At 34.1% G+C, this 17,427-nt stretch overlaps 1 protein-coding gene and 1 long non-coding RNA gene across 7 annotated transcripts; both read right to left on the reverse strand.

Moving 5' to 3' along the window:
- Window positions 1–1,622: 1,622 nt before the first annotated feature.
- On the reverse strand, window positions 1,623–9,267 carry LOC111012122 (TMV resistance protein N). Of its 6 annotated transcripts, none has more exons than XR_015788833.1 (9): window positions 8,546–9,206; window positions 6,992–8,084; window positions 6,621–6,899; window positions 5,498–6,523; window positions 4,733–5,389; window positions 3,968–4,642; window positions 3,355–3,892; window positions 2,742–2,793; window positions 1,623–1,870 (listed from the first exon to the last, which is right to left on the reverse strand). XR_015788833.1 is itself a non-coding variant. In XM_088119684.1 (9 exons), exons 2-8 carry the CDS (start codon window positions 8,926–8,928, stop codon window positions 3,371–3,373), a joined length of 4,635 nt encoding a protein of 1,544 aa, XP_087975810.1. In that variant the 5' UTR covers window positions 8,929–8,992; window positions 9,121–9,267; the 3' UTR covers window positions 1,623–2,793; window positions 3,355–3,370. The 6 variants fall into 6 exon arrangements, 4 of the variants coding, with proteins under 4 accessions (XP_087975810.1, XP_087975809.1, XP_087975808.1 ...); XR_015788832.1 differs by having other exon boundaries at window positions 2,729–2,793; XM_088119684.1 differs by having other exon boundaries at window positions 1,623–2,793; window positions 8,546–8,992; window positions 9,121–9,267.
- Window positions 9,268–12,764: 3,497 nt separating this feature from the next.
- Window positions 12,765–16,110, reverse strand: LOC148208292 (uncharacterized). The gene is made up of 2 exons (XR_015788835.1): window positions 15,889–16,110; window positions 12,765–13,123 (listed from the first exon to the last, which is right to left on the reverse strand). It is a non-coding gene; the product is annotated as an uncharacterized LOC148208292 (long non-coding RNA).
- Between the last annotated feature and the right edge of the window lie 1,317 nt (window positions 16,111–17,427).

Below are 17,427 nucleotides of genomic sequence, written 5' to 3' on the forward strand. Positions count from 1 at the left end.
CAATGCTCCTTGCTAATATCGTCTAGATATTCCCGTACACCAGGGTATGTACGAAGTTGGGCCCAGATCGAGTTGAAATATGACTAAGATACGCCTTTGCAGCCTTTAAAAATAGTTCCTCGACTGCATTCGCATCGTTTTTAAATTTTGCTATCAAGTTCACCTTGATATGCTGTATACAAAAGCAATGAAATGTAGCAGGAAATACCTTGCCGATTGCCTTGCAAATGGTTTGATGTCTATCAGAAACGAAAACCAAATTATCAACTCCAGCGAGCGCACGTTTTATTTGAGTCATAAACCACACCCATGATGCTACCGTCTCACCGTCGACAATCGCAAATGCTATCGGGTAATTCTGGTTATTCGCATCGACACCAGAAGCTGATAACAATATCCCTCTAAACTTCCCCTTTAGGTGGGCCCCGTCAACAACCAAAACTGGTCTAATACAACCCAGAAAACCTCGAATTGATTGACCCAATGTCATAAATACATATTTGAAATATTTTCCACCTTCTAGTTCTAATTCAAAAATAGTACCTGGGTTCATGATTTTCAAAGCTTCACTATAAGCTGGAAGTAAACCATATGACGATGTTGGATCACCTCTAATAAGCCGGAGTGCTTCTTCACTAGAACGTCATGCTCTATCATAACTTAAATTGACACCATACTTCTTCCTCATATCTTTTATAATGTCCTTCGGTCTATACGTGCGGGAGACGTCTGTGAACTTCTCTTGCACAAGATGTCCTACCACCCAACTTTTGGCTTGCCTATGATCATGTTTTAAAGCTCCACCATAGCACGTATGGGCAGCACAATATTTTTTTATCTTGAACAAAGTGCATTCCTTTAGCTTGGTAGCTCGAAGTCTCCACGTGCAATCAGCATGAACGCACCGCAGTATATATAGCTCCGGCGTCGACTTTTTTACTTTAAACTGAAAATTCTTCCGCATTGCAACTAAATGCATTTTCAAACTCAACTCCTTCTTATTATCAAATACATCGCCCTCATTAACATCATTTGTCCCAGAAGACTGTACTATGAGTTGCAATTTCTCATCATTAGGGTCTCCGGTGAGACCATTACATCCCGGTGGCCGGACCGCTTCTTCATCCCTGCGAATCTCAGTGTGCACTTATTCGACATCAGGCTCAAGCTCATCATCAAGCGCATCGTCATGCTCTTCGTTCCCATATTCTGCTTGAGAGTGTCCTTCTTCAGACTCTGCCAACGGGTCATATGATTCACCACTTTCATCTTCGTTATCATTCCATACTCCCGACACATCCCAATCACACATTCTATCATCTCCTAGATTACATGGAACAACATCTGGCCCCAATGGTGTTAAACCCTCTACATCATGACCTATATGCCCGCAGGAGGGGTGTGACTGTCGGGAAGAAGAGGGGTTCGATGATGAGGAAGAAAATGAGGGTATAGGATATGTGGGTCTCTGGAATGGGGGAATACAAGCTGCGGACATAGGAATCGATGACACATTTTGGCCTAAATAATATGGGAAAGAAGGCATGTACGTTTCATTCCCATGTACCTGCTTTGGCACATTAGATATATATATATAGGCAATTCAGATACATCCTCACCAGTAAAAAAAAAACGCAAATCATCGTCATTAGTTATTTCCATCACACAAACTTCGGTTTTAAAATGATACACGTGTCTAATTATAATATCAAACTGTAGGGGGTTAATGTTACTCAATCTATACACGTGACCTAGAAATTATCTGTACGTGATTGTACTATCCACTGTCAATCCCCTCGTACGACCGCCGACATAATCTTTTTCATTATCATTCCATTCTCCACCGAATGTTATGAAAACACGAGGCATCCTGCAAATAGATAAAACTAAGTGAGATAGGAAAATCGATCATTCAGAAATAAAATATTAAAAATTAAGAAAATAAAAAAAATGTCTCGGATGAATCTTGGACCAGTCTTGGTCCGAGACATGTCCCGGACAAATCTCGAAGCAAGACTGGTCCAAGACATGTCCCAAACTAAATATGCTTCGAGATTAGTCCAGGACATGTCTCGGACCAAGACTGGTCCGAGATACATCTGAGACAGTCCCGATACGTGATGCATCGGGATTGTTTACATTCAATCCTGGACCAGGTATAGATCCGGGATTGAAGTAATTGCAATAATCTGATTTTTTTTTTTCTTGTCAACAGCCAAAGTGGGACCTAAATCTGTTTATCAATTAAAATCCTTTTCCTTTTTCACTTCTTTTTGGGCCAACATGGAGAACTAACCATCTTTGCATAAATAATATCAACTCTATTTGATTTTGGTGTATAAACGGGTTTACTGGGAGACTTTACCCCAACGTATAGTACTTGGCCTTAGTCAGCAAAGTCAATCTTACTTGAAAAAGCATCCCAGTCTCAGTCTACTTTGATTTTGTAGAGACTAAGGTTGGAGAAAATCCAATGTTATGTATTCTCATTATTAAAGTCTATATATATAGACAAATATACAAGGTTGACCTAATCCTATAAGGAGAAGGTAAATGACAAATTAATATTCATACAAGAATATAAAATATACTAATCTATATACTCTAACAGATTTAAAATGAGGTAATTACCGCAACTTTTCAAAAACATTTCACAAAAACATTTTCATGATCACATAAAAATATATACTGTACTATGAATTAACTCAATAAGCAAAACAAAAAATACCAAAATACTCAGCTTTTCCAAGATACGCCCAACTTTTGCACAACCATACTAATGCACCGACCTACCTGCAAGTTTTCAGACAAACCATAGGTTAATTCATCACTTCTTTAATTACATTAACATTTTTAATTAAACTTGACCAGCTAATAAAGGTAAAAAGGTTTTTTTTTCTTGATTTTCTAAATGAAGCAAAAGAGAAGGATAAATACAAGACTCAAAATGAACTAAATGTAGTCATAATTTTGATAGTTTTCGTTATACATGAATCAAAAAGGATATTTCGAAAGTATAGAAACCAAAATCACCAAAGCGAAAGTATAGATGGACCAAAACAATGTTTAAGCCCAAAATAAAAGTAGATAGCTTTTCGTAGATATTTTTTCAAATTCTATGAAAATGAAGTTATTTCTCTCTCGCATGAAAAAGGGAAAAATAAGAATACAAAGTAAAAGCATACCACAAAATTGCATACTTTCTTTAGAAAGGTGGTGACACTAATCAAATCACCTTGATAATGAATTTATCAACATCTCCAAAATACTTGATGAACTTAGAAGTTGTCATGCAAACGAGAGTTTTAACAATGAATTCAGACATTTAAGTTGATAGTTTAGCAATGCCAGTACCTTTCGTAGCCTGTGGTTATGGTTGTTGGTGTAGAAACTGCGACGTCGTGAGAAAATTGTCAACCATTTTCCTTTCTCTTGCATGCAGTAGATGAAGACCACACTGTTGCACATCTAATAATTCCTCATAATTGCTACTAACCATACTCCTAAAGTAATTGCAATATTTCAAAGGGATATGAAATGCTGAAAGTGGTATGAAAAAGAGCCAAATGAATGATGTTCTGCATTGGCTCAAAAGCACTTTTGCAGGAACAAGCAAGTGGTGCTTCGGTTTCACCTCATGAGAATCAACTCCAAATTCACATTTAAGATCCAACACTTTGATACCACTCTGTGGCTCTGGAATCCTTTCAAGTTTTTCTATCAGCTTGCTTATGGTCACCACAGCACACATAAGAACCCCAACATGATATTCAATAAAATTCACTATTTCTGGTATTCTTATTGTTGCCTCGTTTCCCATGCTTCTACTGATGAAAAAATTTGGGATTTCTTTTCCATGAATAATAGAGTTGAACTTACTTTTGTACCGATCCTGTCAGCATAGTATGCAATCAAGTATATATAAAGCTAATCAAATCATTTTTAGAGAGAGATAGAGAGAGAGAACCTGAATCCTCTCCTTGAAGGGTGGGCGTTGAGAACTTTCATGTCTTAATGTCTCAGTTGAAAGGTGTTGAGTTGGATTATTAGAAGTAGATGTTGCGACTTTTTTCCATATGGGCTGTTGATACGTTGCTAAAAGGTCTCTCAAAATCTTGTGGCTATAATTCTGACATTGCTTTTGTTCACTCTTTAGCACACAATCCACAATTTTGTGGATAAATCCGTCTACGTTGTGCTGGTAAACCAGACGAGCCCCACATAGCTCAACTTTCAAGCTCGTAGAATTAGTAAGAAATTTAACATAAAGATGATTTGACTTATCTTGTACATAGGGAGACGTCTCTCGTGGTTTGAAAATCATGAAGAGTATTTTAGATGAAGACCATAATAACTGCAGAGGAATCATATGAGGGCTATGAAATGCATATGATCTTACTCTCTTTAAATATGTACCATTCTCATCAATGTCTATTTGCCAGCTGAAGGGATGATCTTTAACAAATTCAGAGTTCCTCTCTACCGAAAAGACAGCAAACATGGCCAATCCCATCCATTTCTTCTCTCTAAACATATTTGGAGGGAGCTTCATTTTCACTGTGTCATTGAGTTGCTGGATTCTAAACCAACTTGGAACTTGGTTTTGTGGGAAAAAGTAAAATGGAAAAATATGCTTTGTATCCTTAAAAAAAACAAAAATATGGTGTCATGAATCTACAATAACACAAAACAAAAGAGAAAGATAATTAATATATTTTATAAGAAGACATACCTCATACGTTCTCCGAAGAATTGATTTGAGGTTCCTTCTCAATAATGAAAATGAGTCTCTTTCATTCTCAACAAATTGAATTAAATAGTTATGTTCCACAGTTTCTGGCTCATCACAATTACATTCACTCCAGTGATTACCCCCTACAATAAATGTCTGGAATTTTTCCTGAATGCAATACATCCTACTGAACATTTTTGCCATAAATTGTGATGCATTTTGGTGGGAGAGTATAGAGGCACCACACATTTGTATATGGACAGACGACACTTCATACTTAATCGTAGCCTTAAAACTACATAATGAGTTTTGCATTGATGTGCTTTTTGGAAGCTTGTGAGATGGTATAAATAGTGTCCAAAATCTTATTCTAGATGTCAACGCAAATGTCCCATAGAAAACAGTAATGGTAGGGTTCATATCAGTTTCCAACTCAATGGAGAAGTTGCAATAAAATGTATCAACTTCATTATGACTCGTGTTCTTAGAGCATTGAATAGAAGCTGAGAGGACAACTCCATAGATAATGTTTGCATCATTTTTCACCTGATTGTACTCAACTTCTACCGAATTACCTTCTCTTATTTCATCAAAGCATTCCAAAATTTCAGCCTTATCACAAGTAGTACCAAACGTGGCTCTTTCCAAAATAAGCTCCTACAAAATTAAGATCAAATTAAAATAGTTTTTCAATCTAAAAGATATGCAAATTGTTGACATGCATGTTAATATTCAATACTATAAAATGATGTGATAGAAAGAGACCTCATAAGTCTTCGGGTCTAACTTGGATTTAATTTCTGAGCCGTACTCAAGCCTAAAAGGCTTGTCAAGCTGACAAGGAAGGCTTTGATCAATAGGCATTCCAGATTCAACTGAAGAGAACTTGGGTTCTAGATTTATTGAAGGCTTTGGTATTTGCTGCAACTTAAAGCAATCATGAAACATCAATTGTTTTAGATTCACAAGGTGATTGATGCTTTTTGGGTATTGTACAAAATGATTTCCACTGAGGTCTAGACTTTCCAGTGAGGAAAAGCAATGAAGATCTTCAGGAATGTCTTCATCCACTAGATTGCAATTTTTTAGACAGAGATGTTCAAGTGACTTCAAACCAAAACCCAAACCTGAGATTTGTCGATTTGATCTTTGAATATCGCGAGGTAGTAAGGAATGCCAAATCTTGCGTGATAGCCCTTCGCAATTTAATCTTTTAAGATTCTCTAAATAATGAATAGTGGGCGGTGCTTGACAGATAGAAGTTTTACCAATGTCGAGGTACTCCAAACATTGTGCATTTCCCAAACTCGGCGGAATTTGGTCAAGGCTTTTACAACCTTCCAAAAGTAGAACTTGAAGAGACTTCAAGTTACCAATTTCACTTGGAAGACTAGAAAGCATAATACAATTTCTCAGGTCCAACAAAACTAGCCCAATTAAACATCCAATTGAGGAGTGAAGTTGTTTTATGGGAGTCCCAACTAGATGAAGTCGACTCAAGTGTTCCATATTCACCTCAAATTTGGGAGAACTTGTAAGACCTGATTCAGAAAGAATTAAACCTTCGAGACTTTTGCATCTCAAATGTGACGAAAAGCTTTTAAAACTTGAGCAGTTACTTAGGTCCAGAAGTCTGAGACGATTCAGATCATTGATGGAAGGGTGAATGTGATACAATTTTCTACAATTACGTAGTACCAATCTTTCAAGATTTGGGACCTTTGAAAAATCAGGGGTCCCAAGTAAATACTTTGAGTCACTAACATCGATCACCTTCAGTTTCTCAAAGTCCTGGTGCAAAATAATTTGTTCCATCTTTTAGTCAAATATATAAATACTTGATGACATTATTATTGAAGGTAGAGTTACAGAAGAAATAAAATTTAACCTTTTTTCCCTCCCAAAGTATTTCAATACTACTCAGAGGCAGGTGCAGTTCAAGTAAACACCTTGATTGAAAATTTGGAGGCAAACACTTTGACGGATAGCCTGGCCAATTGATAAATCCCAAAAGGTTTGAGAGAAAATTGATATTTCCAGAAAGCTGCACATTGCTAATTTCCAATATTCTTAAATAGGTCATATCTGTAAATGACTTGGCCTCCAAAATTAATTCTTTTTGCTTCTTCTCCAAGTTTAAGACTATGCCTTCAGTGTATTTTAATCCCTAACATTCGAATGTTCATAGTAAATACTTAACTAGAATAATTATATTAAAGAGGAGAGAGAGGGCATAAAGATAGGACAAAATTAACTTACATGTTTCACAGTAAAAACACGATCAACATCTTCCTGAAACCAAATCCTACTTTGTTTACCCGGTTGAGTTAAAGATTCTCTATGCACAATTTCTTGACCTAAGGCCACAACTAAATCATGCATTAATATCTTCGTAGGTGAAACTTCAAGTAGACATCTTTCCATAAACAATTGTAATTCACTGTAAGGGCTATAACCAAAGCACTCAAGTATTTCAATCACTTTGTCTTTCTTCCTCCCATGGAATAAACATGCCAAATCAAGAAAAACTTTCTGACTTTCTACTCCTAACCCATCATAACTAATCTTTAATACCTCAAACAAATTCTTTTCATCAACTTTGATGAGCCTATACAATGTTTCCTTCCATATTACCTCTTCCTTTTTATTCAAATAGGATCCAATTACTTTCAAAGCTAATGGAAGTCTTCCAAGCTTTTCTAAGATCTCCTTGCTAAGATTCATGAAATTGCTATCAATGTAGTCGATTCCAAAGGCACGATTGCAGAAGAGTTGTAGGGCACTGTCAGCATCTAGTAACTTCAACTTGTATTCTATAATTTCATAGGGTTGATGGAGAATTTCTTTGTTTCTAGTTGTAATGATAATTCTACTCCCTGGACCAAACCAATCGGGACTTCTAGCTAGCATTTCTAGTTGCTCTTTTTCTTCAACCCCGTCAAGAACAAGAAGAACTTTTCTACTGCATAGTTGATTCTTGATCATTTCTGCTCCATAATCCTCATCCCACATTCTAACGTTTTCTTTTAAAAAAAGTCTGGATAGTAGTTGTTCTTGAAGTGACAATAAATTATTTTGCTTAGAACTACCTCCAAAAACACGAAGAAAACAACTACCCTCAAAATTAGATTTGATGCAGTCATACACGACTTTAGCAATGGTTGTTTTACCGATGCCACCCATCCCAACAATCCCTACAAAGCGTACGTCGTCCAATCCTAAACCAAGTTTCACATTCATTTTTAGCAACTGATATGTCATTCCAACTAAATTCTTGTCTGAAGTTGCTATCTTAGGACGCCATCTTTCAAATATCTGGTTAGTAATTTTCTTTACGATATTTACTTCAGAGCTGCATAACAAAAGGCAGAGTACATTAAAGTTAATCGACAATATTGGGAGATGGAAAAAAATTATATTTTATAGGTTAAATTATAAATTTAGTCCCTAACCCTTCAAAGTTGTATCAAATAGGTTTCTAAACTCTAGAAAGTGTCAGGTCCCTAAATTTTCAAGTTGAGGGCCTAATTTGTAACTTATCTATTAACTTTTTATGTATCTATCACATGTGGTAAGTTCGTTCGAAACCTCATAATCACACATAATCTTTAAATAGTATAGTTAACAAGCCACATAAACACTAAACTAACAAAGTTTGATAGAGTTAACGGCAGAAATTTATTTGACCTATTTCATACTAGAAAGTTCAAGAACTAAATTGTAATCAAACCTATTTTATAATATCAATTGAAATGAGATTCATCCGTAACTTCAATATCTAATTTTAAGACAATCAAATGATATTTAGTTTACCTGTGCTGTGTAACAACTTCTCCCGTGAGGTTGCCAATTTTTGTCATGGAATCCTTCCAATTCTTAACCTCCACCAAGTACTTTTCCTTTTGCTGGCCTGTGATTTTTTTAGCGTCTTCTTCATGTTCATCAAAGCTTTTCTTGAAATTTCCAGACTGATGTCGAACATGGGAAGGATCCACATGGTAAAACACAGGAAGAACTTGATGTGTCGTCTCAGACATACAATCCATTATCTTGACTAACTCTTTCAAGCACCACTTGGAAGAAGCATAGTCTTTCGATAGAACCACGATTGAAGACCTGGATTCTTCAATTGCTTTCATAAGGTTTTCACTAAGATCGTCCCCGATCAAGAGCTTCCTATCGTCCATAAAAGTCATTATTCCCAATTGATGCAAGGCCTCGTACAGAAATCCGACGAAATTGTTGCGAGTGTCTTCCCCTCTGAAACTTATGAAAACATCATAAGTCATTCGTGGGCGATTAGGAGGAGCTGTTGAGGGAACCTCCATGGTTGCAGAGAAGAGAACCTGAAAATTGAAAGGAAATTGAATTGGGTAGAGAAAACTCACCAAAGGAAAGTCATGGCCTCCCCTTCTGTTGTTTATTGGTTTTTCTTCGCGACTCTCTTCGAGCTGCATTGAGTTGAAATTTTGCATTATTGGTTTGGTGAGTGGTCCATTCTCACAGTCAACTTTCTAGTCATGAGGTTGGAAAAAAGGAAAAACAAAGACAAAATATATTATGAAATTCTTTTATTCAAAAATTGTATGTTATCGAAATCGATCAAAGATATATAGTGACGGGTTCCTTGGAATTTCATCCGTTCCGAATTCAAGTGGCTGCTCATCATTCCAAAGGTGAACATTTCTATTGACCGTAACTGTTATGGTTTACAATCCATGGTTCTTAATCAACCATTTCTCTTATAAAGTTTTAAGAGAGAATAACGAGTAATAAGAGAATCTTTGTTGCTAAAGTGAGCATAGCTTAGCAATAATTAACATAATCTTCAGTCAAGAAGTTGTGAGTTCGATCTCCCATCACTACTCAAACAAAAAAAATAAATATATAATTTTCTTCTTTCTAACAATAAATATATTATGGTACTAATTATCTTAATTACAATAATAATAAATTTTAACTTATTTTATTATTCGTTGATAGTAAATATTTTTTATTAGAACAATTTATTTAATATTAATAAATAATGAATAATTAAAATAAAATTGCATCAACTAAAAAACTTTTTTATTGGTGCAACTATGATTTAATATAAAATATTATTATATGATTGTTATTGTTGTAAAATTATGAAACAAAATGAGGCACAACGAGTACACGAGTAACGAGAGAAAAACGTAAATAGACAAAACAACAAATCACCAAAAGTATAAAAGAAATGAAACTTTCAAAATGGAATATACATTTTCAAAATGGAATTTCCCACCAAAATTTTCCTCCAATTTTCACATCACAAATGAGCCATGAATTGCTACTATTTATAAACAATTTGTACAACCATGAGGTGTTATACACTAATCATAGGTAGAAAATAGACACATGGGATATTTGAGAACTCAGCACTTGATCATGGTTCATTTGAACCTTTGGAGATACTAGGTAAATGAAGATGTTGACACATAGGTTAGGGTTTATTAAGGCATCTTTCTTTTTGACACCTAAGATGGGCATCTATTTTTTTAGAATGTTTATAATACTCCCCCTTAGATGTCCATTGTATATATATGAAATGTCTCATTAAAATCTTATTAGGAAAAGACTCAATGGGAAAAAGAGTACCTATTATATATATATATATATATATATATATATATAATAAACTCAAAAATAAAATATATTATACTCCTCCTCATGGAAACATCATTTGAAATCTCTGAGCCGCTGTATTCCAATATCGCATACCAAAAGTTGTAGTAGGTAATCCCTTTGTAAATAAATTTGCTAGGTTATCCTTCGAGCAAATTTGTTGAATATTGATATTGTCATTTTCTTCAAGATCACGAGTGTAGAAGAGCTTATGTGAGATATGTTTTGTTCTATCCCCTTTAATATATCCTCTTTTGATTTGGGCTATACATGTTGTGTTATATTCGTATAATATCGTTGGAAGATTATTAGGTGACAAGTCACATGTTCCACGAATGTGTTGAGTCATTGATCTTAACCATACATATTCTCGACTAGCCTCATGAAGAACAATAATTTCAACATGATTTGAGGATGTAGCTATTATGGTTTGTTTCACTAATCGCCATGATATAGTAGTTCCTCCACATATGAACAAATAACCTGTTTGAGATCTAGCTTTGTATGGATCAGATAAATATCCAGCATCTGGATAGCTAACTAGATCAAAATTTGATTTGTTTGAATAAAACAAGCTCATATCATATCAGTTGTTCCTCGAAGATAACGGAATACACGCTTAACCCCATTCCAATATCTTTTTGTTGGAGAATAACTATATCTAACTAATAAATTAACTGAAAATGCTATATCTTGAAATATCAACGTAACTAAAATGGAATAAAAAAATTAATCGACAAGATTTACAATATAACAAAAACATAATACTATAATTGCAATATATGATACGGAAGGAAAATCTATACTTATTTGGTAATAAATAGCTGAAAATTATATAATAAACATTAAAAGATGACATCTTCCAGGACAATATTGAGACAAAAAAAAAATAGAAATTCAAATCTAGAAATTTAGATTTGTAAAATATGGGGAAAAAATTGGACATTTGTGAAATATTATTACTAATTTGAGCAATTTGAAATAATTTCCCTTATATAAGCGGTTGAGAAAGCAGACCCACTGGAAATTTAGAATAGGTGTCCCTATTTATTACCTTATTTTAAAAAATGGTCAAATAATCTTTGATAATAAAAAATCTTTGTAAATTTGATTTTGACCTTCTTCTCCATTCCTATTTAGTTATTGTTTTTTGAAATCAAAATATTCTAACTTTCATTATCTTTCCTAGATTCTATCTCTCATTCATTCTCGTTTCTTTTCCAACCACTATTGCTATAAACTTACTTGATAGAGATTGAACTCACTAAATCAGAAGAGATAGCACACCAAGAGATGATCGTAGAACGAAACAATTGGAGCAGAGTTGATAAAGGGAGAGAGTGGGGAGAGAGACGAGGCAGGTGATAGAGTTGGTTGCAAGTGGGCGGTGGGTGGTAGAGGGAAATGAGAGAGATGCCTATATGCTAATTTTCTACCCATTGTCTATACATTTTTGGCTTGAGATAGAGTGCCTTTTGTTTTGAGGTAGAGTACTTTATATTTTTATATTAACTGTTCACAATACACCTTATTTCTTTCTGTTTATCGTATTTGTTCCTCTATATACAGTATTTTGTTCCTTTGTATATCGTATTTGTTCTCTATTTACCGTATTTATTCCTCAGTGCATTGTTCATTGTATTAGTTCTAGCTTGGGTCTCAGTATTTATATTTCTAACTACATTTTGTTTCTTAATATTTATTATATATTCTTTAAGATTTTTTAGTATGAGTTTCAATAATGATTTTATTGTTTAAATTCTGTTTTAGATTTTAATTTAATGAATGTTTTTTCTTAGATTTTTTAGTATGATTCTCCTAAAACTTAGTTAGAAAAACATTTGAACTAAAAAATATAAGTATGATTCTCAAAATATTTGAATTGTCCAGTAAAAATTTCATACCTAGAAAATTAGTAGAAATCTTCGTTTAGGTTGTTCATTCTTCAAAACTAAAAATTGTTTGGTCATCTTTTGAAATTGTCATGGCCAAACAACTTTAAATTTTCAATAATGGTCAACGTAAAAACAAGAAGATCTCTACTACTCTTTAAGGTACGAAATTACCTCCCTAAAATAATTTTAAAATGAATATATTATTTTTCATTTTTTACAGGAGAATCTACCTATATTTTTCATAATTCATATATTTTTAGAATCTTACCTATATTTTGTTTTTCCCAACCAATTTTTAGGAGAATTATACTAGGAAAAATATCCATTAAATTAAAATCTAAAACAAAATTCAAACAAGAAAATCATTATTGAAAATTATACTCAATAAAATAGAACAAATTCGATGAAAGTGAACAGAGGACAGGAACAAATACGGTGGAGGTGAATAGAGGAACAAATACGGTAAAGGTGAACAAAGGAACAAAATACGGTAAAGGTGAATAGAGAAATAGAGAAACAAATACGGTGAACAGAGGAAAAAAATAATGTGAAGAAATAAGCTGTATTTTTGTGAACAATTAATACAAAAAGTATAAAACACTCTACCTAAAACCAAAAGAAATTTGTAGAAACCCAACATATATGCCTCTCTCTCCTGCTCTATCACCCATCACATTACCCACCGTTGTTTCCTCACTCGATTCCGTCAATTTGTCTCATCGCCTAACAGATCTTGTCTCTCTCGCTTGATTTCTGTCTCCCTTACCATACCCTCAACTCAGCTCCGATCGTCTCCTCTCTGATCATCTCCCTTAATGCGACATCTCTTTAAATTTGGCTAGTTCTGTGTCTATGTATTAAGTTTATAGCAAATAGTTGTTGAAAAAAAACTAGAATCAAGGGTAGATAGAATCTAGGAGATGATAAAAGTTAAATATATTTTGTTTTTATAAATAATAACTAAATAGAAAGGGTAAAAGTGTCAAAATCAAACCTGCAAAATAGTTAGAAAAATACAAATTGACATTTTTAATTATCAAGATCATTCAACCATTCTTCAAAACTGGGTGACAAATAAGGACACCTGCTGTAAATTGGTAATTTAAAATTTACTCCTAAATAGGTCTATCGATGGACAAAAGTGTAAATATTTGAGATCGAAGACACTTTTGTTATTAGAATCTTAAAAATGAATTAGCTGCATACTTAGCCCTAATGCAAATATGGATTCTAACTCTACATTAAAAAAATTTCCAGGTTCGTTTAAGGAACTTGAGATAGTAAATCTATATTTCTACACTTGCCTTTAATGGTAAATGTAGTCTAGACACATTTACTTTATAAGAGAGTGAGTCTTTTGGTTCGATAATACTTCAATTTTAATTTTTTAAAATTATACTTATTTACTCACATTATTTTTTACCTTAAAAAAAAAAGAAAGCTCCTTCTTGGCTAATTTTTTTTAATAGCAAATGTAACAAAAATACATTTTCAAAAGATACCTTTAGTTTCAAAAAAATAAATTTGATTAGAATTTTGAAAATGTTCTAAAAAGTAGTAGACTATACAACGTCAACGAGTATATCTCAGTGGTAATTATATTGGCATATATCTCAAACTAAGAAGTTGTGAGTTCAACGCTTATATTTTTAAAACTAAAATGGTTATTAAAATGGAATTTCTAAGGCACCCTAGGTAGGCATGTTCATGGGGGGGGGAGGCTTCTCCATGAAATTTTGTGGGGATTGGGGTGGGGATCCCCAAGGGAAATTCATGGGGTTCGGGTTCCCGTCCCCATCCCCATTTAGGTGGTGGGGAAAATTTTTTCCCTATCCCCACCCGTGGGGAAATTTAAACAGGGATTCACTTCCCCATTTAGGCGGTCCCCGTGGGGATGCGGGGCCATCCCTACCCTAGGGTGTTGGCGCAGTGTCAAGAGACTTGGATTTTGACACCCAAGATTCAGGTTCAAGCCCTCTTCTGTCCAGAATTAAAAAAAAAAAGTTCTAAACTATGATAATTATAAAATATAATAAAAATGTAACACCCTGAACTTTTGGGTTAACTGGTTAACTTTTATATGTACAATAATTAGTAATTTGTCTTGTAAAATTATGGAGCAAAATGAGGCACCACGAGTCATGAACAACGAGAAAATACGAGATTTGACAAAATATAAATTTAGAAATTTGAAAATAAAACATAAATTCTTTTAGAAATTTAATAAAGATTTTCCACTAAAATCTAGTAAAATTCTCACCAACAAATTAACCATGAATTGCCACTATTTATAGGCAATTTGTACAACCATGATGTTACATTTGAACACTAATAATAGGTAGAAAATAGACACGTGAGATATTGAGAATTAAACACATGAATATGGGTTAACTTGACACTTAGACACTAAGCAAATGGAAGAAATTGACACATGAAGTTAGGGTTATTTAGACATCCCATATTTTGAAACCTAAGGACATCTATCACTTGATAATAATGTTTATAATAATTTGAATATTTTTTAGAATTTTCTATAAAAATCTAAATATCTATTAACATATTTCATAAATAAATAAAAAAGATAAATATGATCTTTTTTAATTTTGAATTTGAATTTAAATCTTATTTAAATAAGGCCTCACGATTTCCATAGCTAAGGATATGCTAGACCTTAACAATATTTCATTTCCGAACTCTTACTCTCTTTTTGACAGCCAACATCTTCCCTCTTATTTAAAATTCTAAAAGCGAGTAGTATCAACTTCTAATTCATTTTGGATTGATATTAAGGTAAGTGATTCTACTTTTAGAATACTTTAGAATTAGGTTGAAAAGTATGTATGATGTTTGTATGATGTTTTGAATGAATTTGTGATTGAATGTTATTTATGTATGTGATTGTTATATATGATTGTTATGTTTGTATTAAAGAATGTTTATTTAATGAGATATCATGAAGATGTTTTTATGAAAATTGAAAATTTGTGGTAATTACCTCATTTTAAAGTAGACTGGTACTGAGACTAAGGCGAACTCTACTGACTAGGGGTCAACTATCTATTGGGGTAGAGTCTCTTAGGAAACCCACTTTCAGTTGGGGAGGGAACTAAGGACAGCAGGATGTCTCTCAATTTAAGCAAAAGGTGATTCACCATCTTGGGCTCATAATGTCTAATCAACAGGAGAAAGTGAAGCCAACAGCAAGTTCCTCCAATTCTATGGAGAATCTAATGAGAGAATACATGGCGAAAAATGATGCAACGTTCCAAAGCCAAGCAGCTTCTCTAAGAAATTTAGAAGTCCAATTGGGGTAAATGGCAAATGAGTTGAAAAATAGGCCTCTTGGTACTTTCCCTAATGACACTGAAAATCCCAAGAGAGAGGGAAGAAAAAAGGTAAAGTTATAACTCTAAGGTGTGGGAAGACTTTATCCCCATTGTATCCTTCAGAAACGCGAGCAGACTGCAATGAACAAGATGATGGAAAAAATACATACATGCGCAGCGGAAGTGAGCAAAAATCGAAATAACAATCTAGATGCATAATACAACCTAGGATTAAACATGCATGGTCATACATTATGATGCTTAGAGATAAGTAGAGAAAAATACAAACCTTTGTAGCTTTTCAAAAATCTTCAAATAGCTCCAATGAAGGACGACCAAGAGATCTTCCTAGCTATTCTCAAGGCTTGGAATAGAGTGGTGGGACTCTTTTTAGAGAAGGAAAAAATTAGAGAAAAGTGGAGCTAAAAGGAGTTATGTAAGCTTTTTGAAAACACATCAAATGGCCAAAGGTTCCAAGAGTTTTTGATGTTTGAACAAAAGCCTTCTTAAATAGGCAAATTACATGCAACTCCTGCATGTCAAAGTTCACCAAAAGCTTACAACACATATTCCACTCATGCATGGCATGACTAAGTGTCAAAATGCATGTCTAAGTTCACCAAAAACTTACAACACACATTCCACTCATGCATGGCATGGCTAAGTGTCAAAATGCATGTCTAAGTTCACCAAAAGCTTACAACACACATTTCACTCATGCATGGCATGACTAAGTGTCAAAATGCATGTTTAAGTTCACAAAAAACTTACAACACACATTCCACTTATGCATGCATGGCTAAGTGTCAAAAAATGAATTTTTGAGATTATTTAAATGTTCCACTCAACAAGTTAGTGGAATTTTCCACCAACTTGGTTAAAAACATTATTTTAATCTACTTTAGTCAACCTTTGACTTTCTCTGGTCAAAGTCAACTATTTGACTTTTTCCAAAATCCGATGTTTGATGAAATTCATGCCTCCGATTATGAATCCACATTCATAATTTTAATATTTAAATCCTATTTAAATATTTTGTCCAAATTTCTCAAATTGATATCATATATCAATTACTTAATCATATCTCATATGATTAACCTAATTCGTACGATTTGAATTATTCCTTCAAATTATTCCAAGTTTATTCCTATATGAGCTAACCAGGGGACCTTATGGACCTACAGATCATGAGCTCCAACGATCTGAGATTAACCGGTTAAACTCTTTAACCTAGTTAACCAACAATCGTTAACTACACGGTCACTCCACTAAAGCCCGTAGCTGCACTCTCCTCACTGTAGATATATTATGTCCATTTGATATAACCATGATCGGTAAGTCGACCCTTCACAGGTTGTTCGTAATTACAGCTGGGTCAAAATACCGCTTTACCCCTGTAATTACCTCTTGTTCCTTAAGTCCCACTAATCCTCTGATGAACAATGATTTGTAGTCCAACTATCAAATCAAAAAATCCTCTCAAACCTTTTGATGAGGGTGGCGCCAATTGTTCAAGACCTGGATTTAGCCCTTAAGAGAACAACCTCTCTACTATCCCAAAATTGGGTAGAAGTGAATTCCTTCTTGCACCCTATGTCCCTAGCTATCTACCGGGTCTTACCCTTGAAATGGGAGGCTTATTGAGCCAGCGCTGTTGAGCTGCTCTCACCCATGCAGATCTAAGGATAATCCCGAGTAAATAGAAGTTTATAGTTAGCTCAGGATTAAGATCGAGTTACCTAGGCCATCAAAGTTGAGATAGTCAGTTTCAAATAGTAAACGGTGTTATAAAGTAAAAGTGACTATCTCATGGTCCGGTCTTATGCAA

Source organism: Momordica charantia (genome assembly GCF_013281855.1).
Source record: "Momordica charantia cultivar OHB3-1 chromosome 11 unlocalized genomic scaffold, Mcharantia_2.0 BLBB01000011.1, whole genome shotgun sequence".
NCBI classification, from domain to species: Eukaryota; Viridiplantae; Streptophyta; class Magnoliopsida; order Cucurbitales; family Cucurbitaceae; genus Momordica; species Momordica charantia.